Genomic DNA, 21,923 nt, shown 5'->3' with positions numbered 1-21,923 from the left:
ACAAATTGAGTTAGCAAAATCTTAACCCCTGAGCATTGCTTGAAAATTTTGCTAGAGACAATTCCTTTCCATTGTCATACATCTACTGAAGTTAATTTTCCAAATTGTCAGTTGCACCCATATTATTCCCTCTGTTTATGAGATTTTTGGCGATTTTAGTAGTAGAAATTACATTGTATGTGCATTCTGGTACGAAGCTAACCCGACTGACCCTCAATAAATATCAATCCTATACTCCTGATATAATTCAATAACTTCTTAATTTACAATTATTCATTGCCGTTGGATAACAACAAGTGACAACACATCTTGCATTTCGGAGATGAACATTTTCTTGCTAATGTATGCATCCCAGTCTACATATTTCTCCCTGCAGTGATATTCAATAAACATGTATATTAAATGAAAATTATCACCTTCATCTTTTTGTTTCCAAGAACAAATTATGGGAGACAAATCAGAGAAAGGTTAATAAATCAGTATATTGTAGAAGGATATTCAAAAGATCATCAAGAATTATCCATATTGTTGAACATACTATCAAGTACTACGTGTAGATTAATGCGATTTCACGCGCAATATACCGAACGATACAACATTTTTTCTTTGTCTGCCTTCAGGCAACCATGACCCAGATAGCTAATCATACTGCCTCACAAATTTTCTCTGTGCTTTGGAATTAATTTCGTGGATGAACGCAGTCACTGATCATTATACTGAATAGAGAAACCTTGAACAATGGTTGTATAAAAAAGAAGAGTTTTTTTTGTTGTTGATTTTTGTTAACGCATTTTGCCAGAGGTTATACCACAATGCGAACGCACTTCTTCAATTTATTAATCGTTAACATAAAAAACATTTCTCGATTGTTCAGTTAATCAATCACAACTGGCGAATGTCATGATCTTCTGCTTCAAAAGAAAAACACTAAAGAGAATTTTGAAAATGGAAGTCGCTAAACTTGGCAATGAAATTCATTGAATCATCTAAAATGAGCATCGATCTACAACACAAAAGTGCAAATTGCAATAGATATAAACCCTCTAAAGAAGAAACAAGTTTCTAAGCATTGATATTAATAGCAAGATAATTAATCATCACATTCAACAATTCAAATTTGTCAGACTTGGATAAGAAAATAGTCTTCAAACAACTATTACTAGATATGCCAACAACATACTTTACTTTGTATCTGTATTCCTATATGCAAATTTTTAAGCGAGAGAAAAGGGTGTATGGATGCTAAGAATGGGGGTTTAGCTAATGATCTAGGGTGGGATTTATTTGGGAAGCTTCATGCCAAAATATGTTACACTATATTAAAGTATGGTAAATGCTATTAAACCAATTTCAGATATTACACAAATCTCACAAAAATGTAAATACCGCCCTCTTGTGATATTAAATGTAAATACTCTCCTCTCCTGATATCGGTGAGGAATTACTTAATAGGACAGAACATATTAATATTGCTTTTTTTTCAACATTTCTCTCCATCCACTGTCACGCTCGCTCCTTCATTCGACTCATATAATTTCTGCATTTGTTTCTTCATCATCTTTCTCTCTCTCTCTCTCTGACGCTAAAACGGTGGCAAATTGTACAAGCTTTGTCAGTCATGAGTACAACATAGCTCTATTTACAGACCAAATATACAATAATTTACAAACGCCTCTTGGCTAAAGAAATTAAAATGCTGCGGCTAAGCCTCACACCCAGAACACAGATGACTAAACACTGCATTGTATTCTGGACAGCTATTAAAATTTTCACTAATAAAAAAGAATCTTAAATAGCAAATATATTTGACTAAAAAAATTAATTATTCTGTCTGTCAATCATATGCCTCTTCCAATTCTTTTTCAATTATTAAAAACAATTAAGCTTAAAATTTCACCAGAATTCAATGCAATTTCATACTTTTTAAAATGTATTTTGTTTTAAAACTCTAAAATTTTCTTTAAAAAATCACATATCGACATAAGGTTGCTATGCAACCATTCTGGGTGATGCATTGTGGGATAAAATTCATACACACTACAGGACAGCTAAATGTAAGCTTAAATAGACGGTTTTATTTACACATTACTTGATGTTGCCACGCCATTTGTCGACGAGTGTGGGACATTCTGCCGACTTTTGAACTTATGCGGAGTTGAGTCCTTGCTCGGCATCATCACGCAGGGTGGAATGTTTAGCTGTGGGATATATTCTGGGGACTCCTCTTTGTTGGGGTTTCTATTAACCTGATGAATGGGTGATATGTGTTGCCTAGGAGACTGTGTTTCTGGCAGGTTGCCACTCGATAAATTTCCATTCAGAGAATCTAAAAAAAAAATTATGAAGAAATAATTACTTATTTTTTGTCTGACTGGAAACAAATTCAGATTAATTTTTGCTTGGCAAAAAGGAATGTCAAATAATGCGCTGATTACTAAGCGCATCATTATAAATTACTCCCTAAAGGAGCTGAATTCCGTAGGTGTTTGATTTAATGATGTGCAGATAGACCTTGACATTTATTAGCTTAAAAAAAAAAACCAGCAAGGCATTAACAACATTTTCCGATTTAACAATTTATACTATGACTACCTACCGTTAGATGTGTTCTTATGTACGTCCGTTGAACATTTCCTAATGTTACTTGAATACTGATTATTAACCAAGTCTTTGCCCACATGTGTTGTATCACAAACTCCATCACCTGGTGGCTCCGACAGGTGGTACGGATAATCTGTTGAGTTTTTCACCACATGATTTAACTTCTCTTCCCTCGGGTATGGGTTTGTTACTACTACATTGTCTTCAGAATCAAACCCCTGTGAGTTGGCGCATGGACAACGGTCCTGTGGAGGAATCTCTTTATACATATCCTGATTCCTCAATGGATCCATCTCTGACTGATATCCCAAAGTAACGTGTGGTGATGCAGTACTCTGATTGGTCAGTGAGTGATTCAGAAGTGGGAAGCTACTACCATCATGCACTAGATGAAAAATAAACGCAAAAACAGCATGAATTTAAATACTGTACTATCCTTTCAATTGAAAAAAACATGTTTAAAAAACACATTCTTTTTTTTTTGCAAAAAATATATCTTTTCCAAAATGAGGACCCCGAAATACTTTACTTCTAAATGTAAAAGTTTTGCTTGGGTAATGCAACTATTGGTGTGGACTTATTTTAATGGCTAATAATTTTGAAATCGTTCACGGGACCCTAAAGGAATGTAACAGATAGTCAATGACTGGCAGATCGATCTCCACTCATTTCTTAGTGCAATCATTTTAAAAAAATCATGTATAAAAACAGCAAATTAAAAAAATGTATGTAATTTTGTTAATGGTTTTTATACAAAAAACAAATTGATGTATAATAATATTCGGTATGTACAGGTTCTAACAACATTACTACTTATGTTATTTCAACGATGATGATGGTTAGAAAATAAGAAAAGCAAGTATATTACAACAGGTGACAATGAATTGGTGTACGGAGAAAAGATAAAAAAAAAAAACTACTATAAAAATGATTTAAGACCTGTTAATGTGACAGTTAATTTTACAGGTGTGTTTCCAATACTAATAACATGTCATTTTAGATTGAAATTTGATCATTGCAACAAATATGTCATTTTCGTCAAATCTGCTGAACACATTTCATCTTCATACTCATTAAGTTTAATTTCCATGTTAGTTACAGCTCTCCTTTCTCTAGCAATATTTAACGAGAATTGTTATATTCATGTAATCCGATCCAATATTTAGTAACATGTTGGAGGGGTTTTTTTGTCAACTGTAAAACATATAATATTTATCATCATTGTAAATAATTGTTTTACAGCTCCATCTTTTGATGGCTGAATATGTACAAAGTTTGATGAAGTAATTTGTAAGCTATAATACAACTACTTCTAATTATAAAAACCAGGAACAAAATTATTTTATGATATATTTAGATATAACTTGGAAAAAACTTTGAAATCTATAAACCCCCCCCCACCCAAAAAACCAACAAAACATAACTGTGAATTACTCAATTAGTAAAACCAAGAACTTATCAATTTTCAATTATTATTTACCATCAAAATAAGTTAATTTGCTGGCAGAATATGTGTAGCTATATGCCAGGACTAAAGCATTGGTATTTTTTAAATGTGTGTATATTGGTAGTAATTTTTCTCTTTTTAATTTTCGATTGTAAGCTAATACAGTAACCTATTGAAAAATGCAAATTACTGTATTATCAAATGGAAAGCATAGCTTTGATTTTTTTTTAGCTTTTCTTCATCCTTAACTTGATTATATTTTTTTTCATTCTTTTTTTCTGTAATTCCTTCTTTCTTTATTAACTCCCATGTTAGTAATGGTTCCTGGTTGCGTTGTTTCTTGGTTGATTTCTATTCATAACATATGTGTTGCTTGAATTAATCGCATTCATGGTTTCCTTCCTTACACTAATGAATAAAACATATGACCTTACAAGAATCTAATTTACTTGGTTTTTTTCCCCTCTCCCCAGATGTTGCAGTTTATATGTTTAGTAGGTTTTTGTTCTATAGATTCATTAATATAAGTTTCATTTCATAAAAGGCTTAGTCTTAAGACAAGACCTCAGGCCACTGCAGCTAGATTTTATTCTATTTATAGCATTTAATTCCACAGAAAGCTCAATCTGTTTTGAATTTAGTGACAAATGCTGAGAAAAACACTAAAGCTGATAAATACATTCATGTTTATGGCCAAGTATTCTCTGTCAGTGGAAATGATGACCATATTTGAGATCTTTAATAGAGAATGTGTGAGTAAAAAAAAAAAAAAAATAAATTTAATAATTACCATTGGACTCATCATAGTTACGGCTGAACGTTGTCATATGCATTGGTTCGTCTGAGCGACCATTACCCTGGTAAGCAGCAGATGGACGATAGTGCCGAGGTAGTCTATACGATGCATGTAGAGCACCATCTATTGACTCATCGTCGCTTAGATTATCCATCTGATACTTATCCGTAGCTGTAAAAAAATTTTGTTAAATCAGATTTTAAAGAACAGATAGAGTGACAGCGTGAAAACATTTTTGAGTACACCAAAACATTCAGTGTGTTTTTCACGGAAGTAGTGCTTGATCCAAATATAATTTGTACAATTAATAACAATTGTTCTCTCTTGTGACAGATAAAATTTATATCGATGATTTTTTTCTTTCAAAGATTATAATAGCAAACTTCAGTGAATGAGTCACAGAAATCTGATACTTCCCTGACTACGTGAGTGATTGTTGCGATCAGCAACAAATTTGTTTCCAGAACTCTAGTGGAGAAGATTCACACTTGTATTTCCCTAGGCATTATTCAGTATTAAATCTTGAGCACACAAATCATTTTAAAACATGCTTTAAGCGGTATGTTAAAAATTGCCAGAACATTCAACATTTTAATACATTGAATGAAAAAAGTCATTACTCAGTGCTCACAAAAAATGTCCTGGATGTTTTTCTTCTACTCTTATTTGAAAAGAAATTTTATTTATATGATTTTATAACAAATCTGGAGTCAACCATTCAAGACCATTCCAATATCTTTAAACATGAATTATCCTAGACCTCAGAAATATTGATGTTTTATATTTCCATTGTTTGGAAAGTTGATAGGCATTCAGTTTTATTTGTTCAATAAAACTCAGGGAGATTTTAGGCTTTTTATTACATTTTGAGTGTTAATTTCCGTCCACACTGTCAAATTTAATGTGACAAATGGTTTGTCCATATCTGGGTGTAATATGACATCATCGTTGCCCATATATGGGTATGGGCACATCACACAAATTTGTCACATACAATTTGGTAATATGGACAGAGCTTAATACATATATTCTTTGATGACAAAATGTAAACAAAAAAAATTAAATTGTTTAAAATTTGATGTGACAAATAAGTGCAGAATGCCCATATCTGGGTGTAATATGACATCATCGTTGCCCATATATGAGCACATCACAAATTCACATACAATTTGGTAGTGTAAACAGAGATTAAAGTTTTGTTCACACTATCAAGTTTTATGTGACAAATGGTTTGTCCATATCTGGGTGTAATATGACATCATCATTACCCATATATGGGCACATCACACAAATTTGTCACATATAATTTGGCAGTGTGGACAGAGATTAAAGTTCTGTTCACACTATCAAGTTTTATGTGACAAATGGTTTGTCCATATCTGGGTGTAATATGACATTATCGTTGCCCATATATGGGCACATCACACAAATTTGTCACATACAATTTGGTAGTGTGGACAGAGATTAAAGTTCTGTTCACACTATCAAGTTTTATGTGTTTAATTGTTTAAAATTTAAAAGCAGAGGCAACTTGTTCCAAGATACGATGTAATCTTGAAATAACGGAGGTAACAATTCCATAACGTCTTCTTGAGATTGACAGTGCTAAAGATAAGTAGATCGACAGGTAGAGAGACAGCCAGCCGACAGGTAGGCAGATAGTTACAGAGACAGACAGGCTGGCATAGGTACTTAAGATCGAAAGATGAATGGCAGGGTAGACATATGGATAAACAGACAGACTAAAATATAGATGGACAGTCAGACGGGCAACAGGACACAAAAAATTGAATATATAATATTTACCAACTGTATGTACGTACATATCTACACATATATACTTTATCAAAAACACATTTCTTATGGTGTATTTAGTGCAGAAAATGATAGAAACATCAACTTTTTCCCTTAAATACTATGATCTATTTCATAGACATGTGAAATACTTCAGGGTAGAATAACACACTGATTGTGAAGTTTAGTGAAATTGATAACAACCAAAAAGTAAAACTCTAAAATAAAACTTACCAGAACTTGAGACTCCGCTGCTGGTTTCCTGTTGAATCGTTCCTTCCGAACCATTATATGTCATACTGGGTATCTCCTCCGTCAACACCGGATCTTCCACTGGCGTTGTACTGTATCGCTGACTGCGTTTTCGACTGTGGTAGATGATAACAACCCAAATGACAGAAGTGCCGACAACTCCACAGACTACTGCGATGATGATGATGCCTGTAAACGCTCCTTTGCAGATACTGTTTTGCGATTGGCCAGTTGATGGGGATGTACAAGAATCTGTAACAAATATATACAAAATGTTGTTGTTAATTCTCATCCTTTATAATGTGGTTATGCAGTTTGAATATCAATATCAGTCAAGTAATTTAAAATACAGAACAACATCTATACTTAACATAAATTTATATTCCACAATATTCGGCCAATATTTTATCAGAAAAAGCAATATTAACAGGTACCGGTACGTTTCAAAGACATAATCTATCAAACGTTACATAATAGAAACAAACGCAGCAATTTGAAAGATTGGGTTTTAGATACGATTCAACTGTGAAATAAGACACTCACCAGCAGTTACTGTTAGGGTGACTGATCCTGTTACTTCACCAAGCATGTTCGATAACAAGCAGTAATAATCGCCAGCATCTTCTGGTTTTACATCTGTCACAAGCAGCAACTGGTTACCGCTAACGAGATGGAATCGATCAGATGTTACTACTTCTTTGCCGTCTTTCTCCCACTCAATGTCTGGTGTGGGGCTGCCTGCGGGTTTGCATTGAAGCACGGCTGTATCGCCCTCACGCGCTGTAACATCCTTTGGAGCTTCCTCGAACGATGGCAGTTGGAGGACACGTATGGTGGCATTCGTGATGATGGTTCCAGCGTCATTGGTAGCGATGCAACTATACACTCCCATATCTTCGGTCTTGCTGTTGGCAATAAAGAAAACTTCATCCTGTGGATAGACATGCATACGGCGATCTCTTGCTGCCGGGAAGTCAATTCCACCATCCTTCTGCCAGGCGATGTCTGGAGTCGGGTGACCGGTAGCGGCACATTCAAGAGGTATCACTTCCCCAACTCGAACAGTCTTGTCATCTGGGCGTCTAGTGAATGATGGGAAAACTGCAAAAAAAAATGAATTTTTGTTTGATTAAAAACAACTATTTACAAACAAAATACATTTTTAAGGAATGTACAGAAGTGTAGCTTTAAAATCATACAATGATAGAGAATTACATGCATGTTAAAATCAATAACATAACAGAAAATTTTTTTGAACAGCAGGAAATATATAAACGTAATACAAATAAAGACATTTATACAAAGCTTTCTAATATATATAAAATCTAGAACGTTAACCTTTTGCAGGTGTATGCCTGCACAAATTGTATATTTATCATTCTGTGACATCAGTAAGCAACTCAAAGAGTTACTGAGATCAGAGTTCAAAATAAACTTAACACCGGCTCGTTAGTCAAGTGAACGGTAGCCTTTTTGATAGGAAATCATTCATATCGAAAAGAAAAGACAAAGAAAAAAGCTCAAAAATACAAGATTTATCTATCTTAAGCATTTATAAGAAAATTGTTCTCACCATTGACTGTTAATTTTGCCTTATTTGAGTATGAGGGGCCAAAGTGGTTAGACATGATGCACTGATATCGACCCTCATCCTCATCATGTAGGTCATCCAGTTTCAGAATGCTTGTCACCTCAGTAACGCCCCCTTGCATCTCCTGGGTTACTTCCATAAGGTTTTTGGGCAATTCCTATATTAGGAAAAATAATAATAAAAATAGTAATTTTAGTTGTATTTTCATTTTTTGTTTGCGTTTACCATAAAAAAGTGAATTTTTTTTTTAATATTGAAAAAAAAAATTATTAGCACACCTTATTGTCTTTTTTCCAGGTGACTTCTATTGTGGTTCCCCCATTACTTGCTGCTTGGCAAAGGAACTCCACTGTACCGCCTCGCAAAGCCTTCTGTGCCTCAGGGTGCATTATGATGTGTGGTTTGGGATAATCAGCTGTGGACAATAAGAATTTTAAAAATAATTTATATCAATTTATAAAACTATTAACACATACATAAAATATATAATTATGTTGATATGAATATATCTTTGTATTAACAAATACAATGATTGTATTCATGCTTATATGTTGTTATAATAAACAATGACAGTATACAGTATTTATATACATTTTGATACACTCAGGAATGGAGTTATGGTGGGTGGAACCATGCAGTCTTGAATTTTTGCACCCAGTTTATGGTCCTTCACCCAACTTGATTAACACCCTTGTCCATCCTTAAAATCCAATGTTACCAATGTTAACAAATGTTTACCAATGTTATCACCCATCAACCCTTAAAAACGCCTACCACCCACCCTTAGTTTTCTACAGCTGCAACTCTGTATAAATGACAGGAAAATGTAATAAAACATCTAATCAAACAAATTCTGTATCTTTCTGTTGGATGTTATACAATGCTTTAATTCACTTGACAAAGTTTAATTAAACACAGTAGAGTCTAACAAACATTTAATAAAGAATGCCCTGGCATAACAGTTAAAATTTAAGGTGCACACGAGTTAATGACAAATTGTAAAAGTGCTGTTATATTATTGCAGTGATATACTTACCACATGTGAAGAGAGAGATGTTAGCTCCAAGCACATTCTGTCCCTGAACGTTCTCGGGGTGAGCACACTTTGCGATAACATCCTCAGCGAAGGGCTGGTCCACCAGCCAGAATGGAAACCAAGTTAACTGACAGTCACAAACCAAATTTGATGTGTTTAACATTCTGAAATAAAAAACAATAAATAATAATAATTCACACATAAATCACTGTCCAGATTATCAAATTTTACTTGACGAATACATACAACATGCCTAAATCACATTGTGACCATGTATAGGCATATCATGACTATATATGGGCATCATTTAGTAATTTTTGATCATATTTCATTTGATAGTATATGCTTGTATCACATATTTCTAAAAAAACAAATTCTAAATTAAATTAAATGTGATAAAACTTATCATGAATCTAGATTGCAAACTTCAGGAAAGTTTTTAACATTTAAACCACCAACAAGTGTTTTATGAGTATTTGCACTTGTCGTGTGAAACCTGTATTATAAAACAGAGCCTATCATCCATTCTGTTTGATTACCACCCATCAAACTGAGTAGTGATGTGAAAATTAAGAAAGCATTTAACGAGCATTTCAAACATGATAGCCTTAGGCTAGGAATTGCTCACAAGTTGATGTGTGATGAGTGAGTTGATTTAAAGTATTGCTCTCCTAACTCAGGAAACTTGTTCTACACAAGATTATAATAATGACCAATGTACTGCTTTTATGTTAGTGATGAATGATGATTATGTTCATATGTTCATGATATAATGAAGACAATGATGATGATAATAATAATGGTGATTGATTAATGATGACATTAGTGATAATGGATAATGATAACAATGATGTCCTTAATATGTTGTTGATTTTTTCAATATTGATATTTGATATGATAATGATGATGATGACGATAATGAAATGATGATAATGATGAAATGATATTGATTGATATGCTGATTATGATGATTAACAGTTTAATATACATCTGTTAGTTTTTTTCCGATTTCTTAATCATTACATTTAAAATATTAAAAATATTGATAATACTGAAAATATATGGCATAAACCTTAAATTATAATCTGATGATATTTTTGAGAGGTGCACTATGGCCATGCATGCTGTATTCAATAATTTTTACACCCATTTTTCATATGCACAGCAACTAGCATTTTTTTTGTTAGTGATGATACTATATATGAGACATAAAAAATAATGATATTGTAACAAAAAGAATAAAAGTAATATTTACTACTATAGTAATAGTAAACATTATAAAATAAACAATTATTTAAGCTTGACTATCAAATATAAATAAACTATCAAATAAAATTGGACATTAAAAACAATTCATAATCTTGGAACATATTCAGGTACAAAGAAAAACCTTCATGTATATAAAAAAAAACATGCTTGTTGAAAGCCAGTTAATCCAGATCACACCAATGATGATAATTGATTACGATTAATTGCTTAGAATCATGTCAAGAGGTGACTACTTCCAAGGTTAAGAATATGCATGGAGTATTTTTGGAAGTATAGTCAGCTCCATAGAAAAACATAAGGATTAGATATTTTCTATCTGTTGACAACCTTCGGACCAATCGTAACAGGAACTAAGGCGGATAGACACACAGACTAGCGGCCGACTATCAAACTGGGTCGTCATCTTACACTAAAGATGATTTCAAATCTATGGGTATGTGACTCGTTTAGATTACAGACCTTCCACAGGGAATGAGTCATGTTTGTCAAAGAATTTGTAGTGATATGACGGTCATGTTGAATTACATTTAACGGACTTGTTGATAGGGATTGTTCAAGCAGAACCAGTCCAATAAAGATTAATGTTTCTTTTCCCCTGAAAATCGAATGATAAGCAATTTGTTCATCTTTTATTAAATTGAATAATAATTAAAATATGGATTTAATTATGAACAGAAATAACTTGCAACTTAATAATGCTTTGAGATATATAAGCTCCACATTATTGACATTATGTTCTGAAGTTGACAACAGCTATACTAAATATAATAATCATAGTAATATTAACAAACAAGCTAATTAGAATTTAAAACAAATTATATATTTTAACAATCATAATATTATTTTCTTAAAATTAAGAAACTACTGTAGTATAAACAGAAGTGAGACATTTACTTGAATGTTAATTTTAATACAAAGACTTGGAATAAAAGATTAAACTAAAATCTTTGAAGATTAATTCTATCAAATAACAGAATCCTGACAAACATTTTTAGAAAAAAAAAAGATTCATATTCACTATTCAAATTAGAGTAGCAACTGTTTATTCAAACCCTTCAAACTGCATCTCTCTCAATGAATAATGTTCATAAAATTTGATATTTCTTTCTCATTATTGTGTAAGATTATCCTAAGTAGGGGAAAGGTATAGAGAAGCTTACCTATTACAGACAGCAGGAAACGCGTTTTTTTTTTTTTTTTTAACAAATGAGCAATACACATGTTATAAGAGAAACCTTGCCGGTTTTATCTTGTCACAGAGAACCATCAGCCGCAAGTTCTCAAGTGCTATGACAAAGTTGAATTCTATAACTATCCATTCAACTTATTACAGCTTCTTGTCTTCAGGCAATTAATGTAAATACACGACCTTGACAATTATCATTAAGGATTTGCTGCTGTCTGGGGACTACAGCGAAATATTTCTGACTCAAACGAAGCAAGTTTTTTGCCCTCCCAACAACTGCAGACAACCTAATGAAAGTGCTTTCTTTTCTCTTGTGAGACAGTACACATGCCATAAGATGCACATGAATATTTTACTTTAAAAAGGCGATCAGATTTAAGGTATTAAATTACACAAATAAATTTTGTTGTCCTTTTCTTTATCTTTCTCTAATGAGTGATTCAGAGTTACTTTCAATGTATCAGTCATACAGTACCATATAGTTAAATAGGAGTTTTTTAACTGTAAGCTGCATTGCATGTCTCTTTATATTTAAAATTACTTTTGAAACATTATTTTCTGCTGGTAAATTTATATCAATCAGACAAAAAATAGGTTGATACCACTCTGTAAAATAGGGGTATACAAATCTGAATTTGTGGTATTACATAAGTTGCATTTACATCTCTTTTCATATGTAAATACATTATTTCTGAAGCTCAACTGGTTGAACCTATGGCATTTAATTACAATGTACTTCTAGCTAAAAAAAATTTACATAATATACTAGATAAACAATTACACAAAACCAACTTATAATATTGGTTATTATATTTTAGAAAATGACAGATATGGTTTGTCAGAAATGTAACGTAATTCTAAATTATTATGAAGGATCTAAACATAAAAATGCATAGACAAGCACCTGCACAGGTAACTGAATAATATTATTGGAGACATTATTATCTGTTCAGCTAAACTAATCATTTGAAACCAAATGCTTTTATATCTATTTTGGTTATGATTTTTTTTCATGATTGAACCCAGGAAATTAGGACTGGAAGTTAGGCACCTTCACCACCAAACCATAGATTTTCTTCTGTATTGCTACTTTAAAGCAAATTATTCATGATACTGTGTCCTGTTGATCACTGGTTTGACAGAAAATAAAGAATTGGAATCCAAATCAACTACCAAACTAATAAACGCATTACTGTAAATCTAAATCTTTCTATAATTGTTCCTTCCCTTACATACTAAACCAAACAACCACAGTTAAGAGAGTCTAGGCCTTCAGCTATTCCATGCCACCCATACTAAGCTGAACATCCTCGGGTAAGTCAATCTAGTAATTTAGATGCTCGAGCGCTCACATATTACACCACCAACCTCAGTTAAGCCGGTCTAGGCTTTATGGTAAGAAGTTATCAATGCATACAGCAAGTTCAACTATGTAGGTTAGGCTTTCAAAGCACTTAGCCTCCAGCATAAGAAACTAAGGATTTAGTAAATGTGTATAGGTCATGAACTAATTACGCATGCAGGTGTATACGTAATGTTACCAGAACTTCTACAAACAAAAAACGCATTTTTTCCTTATATATCAGCCTACTCTTTCATTACACTTCAAATACAATCAAGTGATTTTCTGCTGGTAATCATAGTAACAAAAATACAAGAACATAGGTATTTGTCTTTGTTAGCAAAACGATTTTCATAAGAACAGCAACAAAATTGAATGTATGTCAGACAAACCTGATAGTAAGTGCTTTAAAAGTCTGATCTGATTAATCTAAAATTGATTATTGCTACATTTTATTAATTACTCTTTATTGGTCGATTTGGTGGAATCGCAATCGCATCCACCTCCCCCTCCCCCGTCCATGACAAGGTCACGAAAGTGTCCTTACAGGGGCCCCACACCCTAGGTTACAGGTTAGTATTAGCATGTTGTAGTCTGCACGTTTTCATGGCAAATGGAAGCAACAAACTCAAACCTTAATGGAATCATATCAAAGTTTGCATTTATGAAAAAAGCGAGATGTGCTCATCATACTTACAATTGTTTCAACTGCGGCAGACTAGAAAAGGAGTTAGCTTGGATTGCTGTTATTGTATTGCCTGTCAAATCCCTGAGGGAGAAAATTAAAGAATATTGAAGTCATAGTAACATACGACACAATCCTCTACATGAATTTCTCCATCCATTTAATTTTGAAAGTTAATTCAAGAAAGAAATAAATACATTACTGAGAAGATTGTGAAAGATGGAAGATTCTAATTTAAAGATTCAAAAGGTGATAAAATATGGAAAAACTCTCAAAAATTCTATTATAACATTGAATTGCTTATCTAAAAGGATCAAGTCAATAGTTATACGACACAAATTGATACGATTCTTTTTTCGTTCAGATATTGTTTAATTGCGTTATGTCGACGCTCTTGTGAAGAATGTCGATAAACTAATTCTATAAATAAACAAGTACTTAAAGAATGGTCACTAAAGTGTTAAGCTTGCCACTTGCTGCAGGTGATGTTCGTTGACCGACGCGATTCTCTAAAGAACGCAACACGACGCGCATGCAAAAAAAATTTTCACAGGAGCAGAGCTGGATTTGTCGTACAAGGGTAGTATGACCGCTGTACGATGCAGAGCGTACCCAGCTTTAGAAGACTTAAACAACATGGTATAAAAAAAACAGAATGTTAGCAAATATATAGTAAGCTGAATTAATGTTTAACTGTTTTGGTACAATGTTGATAAACTTATTGTCAACCAATCAATCAATCAATCGATCTTTATTTTCCATCATTAGTAAAAAATACAAAACAAATTAAGATGGAGGAGGTACAACCAAGGTAAGGCCTGAAAATGTGTTGTACTACAAAAAAAGGCAATCATGTACAATATAGAAAAATTGAAGACATTAAATTTAAATATATGTACTTAATTCACATTAAAAACAGACAGAACCATTGACCCACCCTCTATAAATACATATAGCCAAAATGAACAAGTAATAATTTATTTAGTACAGAGTACAAAGTATTGCCATAAAGTTAACTTGCATCAAGAGATTTAATGTGCTTAGAAGTCTGTTTTAAAATGATTAACACTATGAGCGCTTTTAACGTTTCAGTTTTTAACTTTTTTGTAACGATAAATTCTGTTAAACAAAAACAAAATTGTACTCAGATTATTTAACATTTCCAAATGTATCTACAAAATCTAACTATGAACAACATGCATGGAAATGGCTACTGTTAGAATATCATTAAAATTATACTTTATAGGTATCAAATATCGATGCGTGTTACACTTACAGCTTCTGAAGTTGAATTAGGTCAGAAAATGATTTCCTAGTAACGGATGTAATCTGGTTGCCCGCTAGCCCGAGGCTCAGTAATGATGCGAGTCCTTTGAATGCCCCGGATGCATCCTCAATAGTCCAAGATATATCGTTATAATCCAAAAATCTATGTTAAAGAAAAAAAACATGTAAACATGTAATATGAAAAATTATTTTATAACTAAGTAGGGTGGGGGAAGGACAAGGAAAAGGGGAGAAACTTTATTGAGATATACAATGATGAAATATTGCTGCTAATTCTGTCTCATCTGTTAAAATTATTTCTTAGTGGCAGTATAATTAGTACTAAAATTTCCACATCAATCCTACTAAACTCACAATTTATAAGCTTGATTTAAAGGAGAATTATATCATTTTTATGACAACCATACCTGTATTATACCACTTTTGTCAAGGGATTAAAATAATCCTACTATAAATAAGTAGTTTTAATAATGAAATTACTTTTCCTTCAGCATTTAGAAAGAGAACAGAAAGTATAATTTTTCGCAATTTATAAAAGTAATGAAATATTTCATTTGAATTTGTTCTTTTTCTCTGTTATAATATTTTGTAATAATGTACAAACAAAACATTAGGCAAATGATACAACTATTTAAATATAGCTTATCATCTATTTTAACCATGATATTGATTTCTTTAATATGAGAATTGTAAATTATAATTTTACAATTAGCATTTGTGATCAAAGAATTATTATAAAGTCAGTTTGAAATTTTATGGCTGCAGTTAGTAAAAATTTTAAATATAATTTCTTAATTCATTAATTTGTTCATTTCTATTTATTTTTCTTTAATTCAATTACAAAAATACTTACAATTCTTTTAATGATGTTAAGCCACGAAAAGCACCATCCTCAAAACTTGAGATTGAGTTATGACCAAGATTCAAACTCTGCAGTGCCGCCAGCTTTTCAAAGCTAGCCTCCACCAAGTTCACCAGCTGGTTGTAGCTAAGATCTAGGAATTGTACTTTGGGACAGAACGATAGCGGAGCGGTGAAGTTGATACTGTTGTAACTGACATTCAAACGTTTCAACCCGTCTAGTCCGTACAACCATCCTTTGTTGACGGACGTTAGCTTGTTGCTATCCAAGTACAATTCCTCAAGTTTTTCAAGACCGTAAAATGCACCATCTTCAAGCGATGAGATTCCGTTCCGTCGCAGTTTCAAAACTCGTAGTTTTTTGAGTTCCAAAAACATTAAGCTCTGAACTTTGCGAATTCTATTCTTGTTCAATTCACTGGAGGAGAGAAAGAATGAACAGTGACAGGAAAGGCATGCTTTCGGTTTTTTTAACGTATCCTGTCATGTGTGTTGAAAATGAAATGTGGCATTAGAAATTGGAGGAACGTTCAGTAACAATGGGAGGCAGCGGAGTATATTTAGTTGAACAAAACACTAATGCATTATAATTAGATGATTTCCTCATCACATTTATTAACCATGCACTAGCACTTTCACCTTTGTTCATGAACAACAGCAGTAAATTCACAATTTACATAGCATAGTTTTAAATAGAAGTAGAGTGAATTTTCTTTATTTTTTCTGTTGTAAGATGGTTGACTATTGTTCTTTGTAAATTTTTATCTATGCAAAGAATACAGCGAGAACTACTAACTCTACAACAACAAATATTGTGAATTACTTGTAGATTATAATAAACAATAAAAAACAAATAATAGTTTTTAAAAGATGCACGAGAATGCACAAAACCTTATATGAATGTGAAATGGCCACTTTAAATACTGCCAGCTTCCTGTCATTGTTAAATTTGACCATCTCAGTGGAGAAACCAAATACTAATCTCAACCAACACCTGGGCTCTGTAGTCTGCATTTGTGAAACAACTTTATTGTGTTGTTTTTGTATTTTGTTTATTTTGACTAAAGGACATTCTAACTCTATATCCAAGACTGCGTTCCTGTGCGGACATGTTTGTTATTCTTTTCACGCTATAAACTTGGCCGAGTGATAGAATTTATTTATTGCAGAATCTTACAAAGCACTTGGATGATGGTTAAGAGAAAGGCAATAATTTTCTAGCTTTCATAACCTTTAAATCATTTCAGTTCAACAAAATTTTAAGTGGGAGGGAAAAAAAAGGTGGGGGGAGCAGAGAAATGTTCGAAATTTTGTCAATCAACCTGATAACTAGATGATATATCAATTTATTTGATATTAAAACAAAAAAAAATACAAAAACGTTTTCTTTTAAATAAAAAACTATGGAAATCAGAAATATGTTGAACCTAAAATTGTTGAAAACCAACACTAAACATAAAGTCCTGTTTAGACTATCAAATTTCATTTGAAAAAAAACAAACAAGTGGCATACTTAAATATGGTCATGATGACATCACATCATGACCCCTATTTGGGCACATTGGACTATATATGGGCATACAACAGTTTTTTGTCATAAGAAAATTTGATAGTCTGGACTGAACTTTCAAACTGAAGTGTGAAACACTCCAGGAAATAACATTTTACATTAATCAGAAAGAAATCTGCTATTGATGCAAATTAATTTCTAGAAGTGGCTCTTAAATTTTGTTGGTATATAAAAATCAATCAGGAATACACATTCTCAGTACTTGTATTTCAAATACCTTAACTATCACATTAATTTTAATGACCAATTAGAAACAAGGAAATCGCTAAAACTGCGCTTGCACCATCTTTGTTTGCCGAACCAATCAATTTTGGATTTGATGACCTAGCTTTTTGCACCATTACTTCAGTACTTAACTTCAGCCGCGAAAAATACCGAAATCTTTAATTTATCAATCATTCCTTTAGGTCACGATTTTCTAGCAATACCCTTCACACGCTATAAGACACGCACCTCATCAAATTCAGGTGAGGGAGACAAGAGAATCTGGAATGATTTGAAAGAGACCGGGAATAAGCAGAAATGATATACCATTTCCTACTTGTCATCATCAACAATCAAGATAAATGATTGATTCAAATTCTTTATATCCTAGACAATTTTGAATACAATGACCTGCAGATTAGTTATAATATATAGGAAATCTGGAACTTTACTTCAGAAATTATGATTACAATGAAGTGTAGAGGATAATAGATAAAAATTTGGAAATCTGGAACTTTTTTGTATTCTATACTAGCATTTCCTTAGCACTTTCCCTTTTAGAAATTCTACCAAACAATAAGGAGTTTAGGCTGTCTCTTATACACATCTAGATGTGTATAAGAGACAGGAATACAGCGAGAACTACTAACTCTACAACAACAAATATTGTGAATTACTTGTAGATTATAATAAACAATAAAAAACAAATAATAGTTTTTAAAAGATGCACGAGAAAAAAAAAAAAAAAAAAACCTCCCTCCCTACCATGAAAATTGATAACATAAGGATGCTAACCAATTGTTTTATTTTACATGGCCTTATCTCATAGTTTTTTTATGAATAATAATTATAATAATAATTAATTGTCAACTATATAGAGCATAATGTAAAATGTACTTCTATGCACTTTAAATCAGGGAGTGGAATAAATTATTTAAAGTTTCACAAATAAATGAATATCGACTATATAATATTAACTTGATTTATTTTAAGTTTAAATAATTTTTAAAATACAGTAATTTTATTTTAAATTTTTGATCTACTTAATTGTTAAAATATTTATTTCATTGTCTTTATTACTTTACCTGTCTTTTGCTTTTATTTTCATTAATTACTATGTGAATAATAATATAATTCATATTATTAATTGGATTAAATTTATAATTAATGCCATGATTTTTAGTAAACAGTACAAGTCAATGATTTGGTTATTATTAAAAATGGATAATTAAAGCTAAGTTCTACCAAGTTCAGAAATTATGTGACAAATAGCTATATGTTCCAGTTAGCATGTGATGACCTTTCTTTGACACTATAGAGAAGCTGTCCCCTAGGCCTAGCAACCGACAATCAAAGCAGGAACAATGAACCTGGGGCACTACAAGCTCCATACATTTACAGGCAGAACATGATATTCATTGGTATACCATGTTATATAAAGAAAGGCCCAGATATCCAGCATCTGTTGATTGATCACCTGACAAAAGTATTGATCACCTGACAAGCTAAATTGATCACCTGACAAACTTATTGATCACATGACCTCCTTAGGGGACCCCCACATAAACAAATTGCTTTTCATTATAAATTAATACAAAATATAATTGTTCTCTATCAAACGAATATAAATATATAATATTATATTCTAATTAGAGACTCTAACAATGTGACCAATTACAATTATATTTTGAAAAGAAAATCTATACAAACTAAAGATGAATAATGATCACATTTGAGTGTAAAGGCAAACATAATCTCCACTAATTTGTGCTTTATAAACCTAAAAAATCACTTCAATTAACGACAACAAATAATGTTTGTATTTAAAACATTTTCCAACGTTAAAAACCTAACTAATTGTCATTATTAAAATTGTGAATGGCCAGTTGATTTATGCCATTCCAATGTGCCAAACATTTTTTAATAACAATCAATTGAATACAAAATTTTCTGCATTTACTTTAATTATATAACATAGCTTCGTGGATTACCATTTATAGTAGTATACTTAAGCTTTAAAATGGCATTTGCTATAGACAAGTTTTAGTATTAAAGTATCACAATTCTATTTTAAATTATATTAATTCTTTCAAAAGATAAAAATGGAATGTATTTTTATCATGCAGCAGTGTTCTCCCAACTGAAAAATTTTTACTGGTAAATTTGTCCATAAAAAATTGCAATGCGCACAATGTGAGGTACGTTACCCCTTTTTAGTTGGGTTAAATGACTTGAAGACACAACAGCACATATTCATAGTGTAGATATAGACTGGAATGATGTTAATTTATTCAGAGGGCCAGCCTGGACTACCTAAGCCTAATCAATAGTTTTTTTTATTTTACAAACTCAAAATTTTTACTGGTTGGTTGGTTATTTTTACCGGAAATTGACGGCTAAGACGGCTTCGGGAGAACACTGTGCAGGCAACTTTGTTTCAGTGGTTTTCCATCATTTAAAATCCATAACATATTTTTAAAAAAATGTCCAGTTCCTCTAAATGTTACTCACTACTTATTATTAGTTAATGAGTAATACACAATATTCACTAATGTATTATAAGGTAATTTGTTGGATTCAGGTATTAGGGCAATTGATCCTAAAACCTTAACATTCAAATATTACTTGAACCACGAAGTGATAATGCCACTCTAAACACAAAATTTTATTACCATATAATTTTTAAATTTAGGGTGGCCCAATCATTGGTAAATTCAGGGGCCCAGCACACAAAAAGGTAAAATATCATTAAATCAAAGGGCAAATATTTTTAAAAAAAATTAAAAATTATGGCATTAATATACTATAAACTTCAAAAGATCGTCCTAATGCCTCCTCCAGACACCATATTAGAATAGCCAACCTGCCTACTGTCTTATGATAATATTTTGTTCTGAGGCGTAAAAAAAACAGTACAACCCATGCAAGCTAGCACAGGATTCGGACCAAAAATCTTATACTTATTTTTATTAGTTCCACAACCACTATTCCAATTATACTTACAGAACTGTGAGGTTGACCATTGGTGCAAACACATTTTTTGAGAGCTTTTTCAGTGAGTTCTTGTTTAGTTTTAACGTCTTCAGTCTTGTCAGATTTGTCATCGCATTATCATCAATGCTTGAGATTTCATTGCTATTCAGATACCTGCATGTAGTAAATCAATCAACCAATCATTAAATAATGATCTAAAATTTAGTATATAGTTTGTTATCATATTTTAGTTGTCAAATGATTAACATAGCCTGCTCAGATCTCGGCTTGTCTTTATTTATACCCTTTGCAGATCCAATCACTTGCATACCTTTCATACAAATCAATTAATCAGCTAATTAATTAGTATTAATTAGAAAAAAAAAGAAAAGGTAAGTAAGCATGACCTGTTAATCACAGCCTATCTAATTTATACCCTATAAAAATCAGATCCAATTATTTGCAAACTGATATCAAATTAACTAATCAACCAACCAATCATCTAATAAAGCAATTAATCGACTAATCAATCAATCAGTCAATCGATCAGTAATGAATTATAATGTATAAACTTTATACAAATTTTTAAAAGAAAAAAAATTATGAAGATTGCAAACAAATTACTGTTAGGAAAATTTCATGATAATAATAGTGAGATAAAATATAGATTTTACTAACATTTTAAAGACAATGTATTCTCCAAATTGTTATGAAATCCTCTAAAATAATAACATGAAATGATGGTGGTATCATCTGTATCTGTAGTAGTATATACCACAGATGTGCTAACTATCAATATTATATTACAAATTTGGGCAAGTCGAGTGGCCAAGCGGTAGGGCAGGGGCGCTGCTAGCTACAGCTTTAATATTGGAGCTGGTTCCAGTCACTCCTCATGGTTCGGTTGGTAGAACCAAGTCTTCTCGGATAAGGACTTAAAATGGAGGTCCAGTGAATACATCTGGCTCGTGCAAAGAACCCATTGCATCTTTTGGAAGAGTAGGGGGTTACCCCGATGTTATGGTTCAT

The 21,923-nt window shown here is 32.1% G+C and overlaps 1 protein-coding gene across 1 annotated transcript in view; it reads right to left on the bottom strand.

Annotated features, from left to right (window-relative positions):
* Window positions 1-6: 6 nt before the first annotated feature.
* Window positions 7-21,923, bottom strand: part of LOC117107896 (leucine-rich repeats and immunoglobulin-like domains protein 2) — a 62,914-nt gene continuing 40,997 nt past the window's right edge. The window contains exons 6-17 of the mRNA XM_033249731.1: window positions 20,925-21,068; window positions 16,140-16,565; window positions 15,276-15,428; window positions 14,012-14,083; window positions 9,518-9,681; window positions 8,760-8,896; window positions 8,464-8,638; window positions 7,434-7,991; window positions 6,873-7,142; window positions 4,839-5,015; window positions 2,597-2,986; window positions 7-2,326 (exon numbers count right to left, since the gene is read on the bottom strand). Of these exons, the coding sequence (XP_033105622.1) occupies window positions 2,079-2,326; window positions 2,597-2,986; window positions 4,839-5,015; window positions 6,873-7,142; window positions 7,434-7,991; window positions 8,464-8,638; window positions 8,760-8,896; window positions 9,518-9,681; window positions 14,012-14,083; window positions 15,276-15,428; window positions 16,140-16,565; window positions 20,925-21,068 (2,914 nt within the window). The 3' untranslated portion in view covers window positions 7-2,078. The remainder of the gene's footprint in view (window positions 2,327-2,596; window positions 2,987-4,838; window positions 5,016-6,872; window positions 7,143-7,433; window positions 7,992-8,463; window positions 8,639-8,759; window positions 8,897-9,517; window positions 9,682-14,011; window positions 14,084-15,275; window positions 15,429-16,139; window positions 16,566-20,924; window positions 21,069-21,923) is intronic.

This window comes from Anneissia japonica, unplaced genomic scaffold (genome assembly GCF_011630105.1).
Source record: "Anneissia japonica isolate Jap-2015-1 unplaced genomic scaffold, ASM1163010v1 scaffold2139_len280258_cov182, whole genome shotgun sequence".
NCBI lineage: Eukaryota > Metazoa > Echinodermata > Crinoidea > Comatulida > Comatulidae > Anneissia > Anneissia japonica.
The sequence above is the reverse complement of the archived record's forward strand: the minus strand, read 5'-3'. Positions and strand labels throughout refer to the sequence as shown.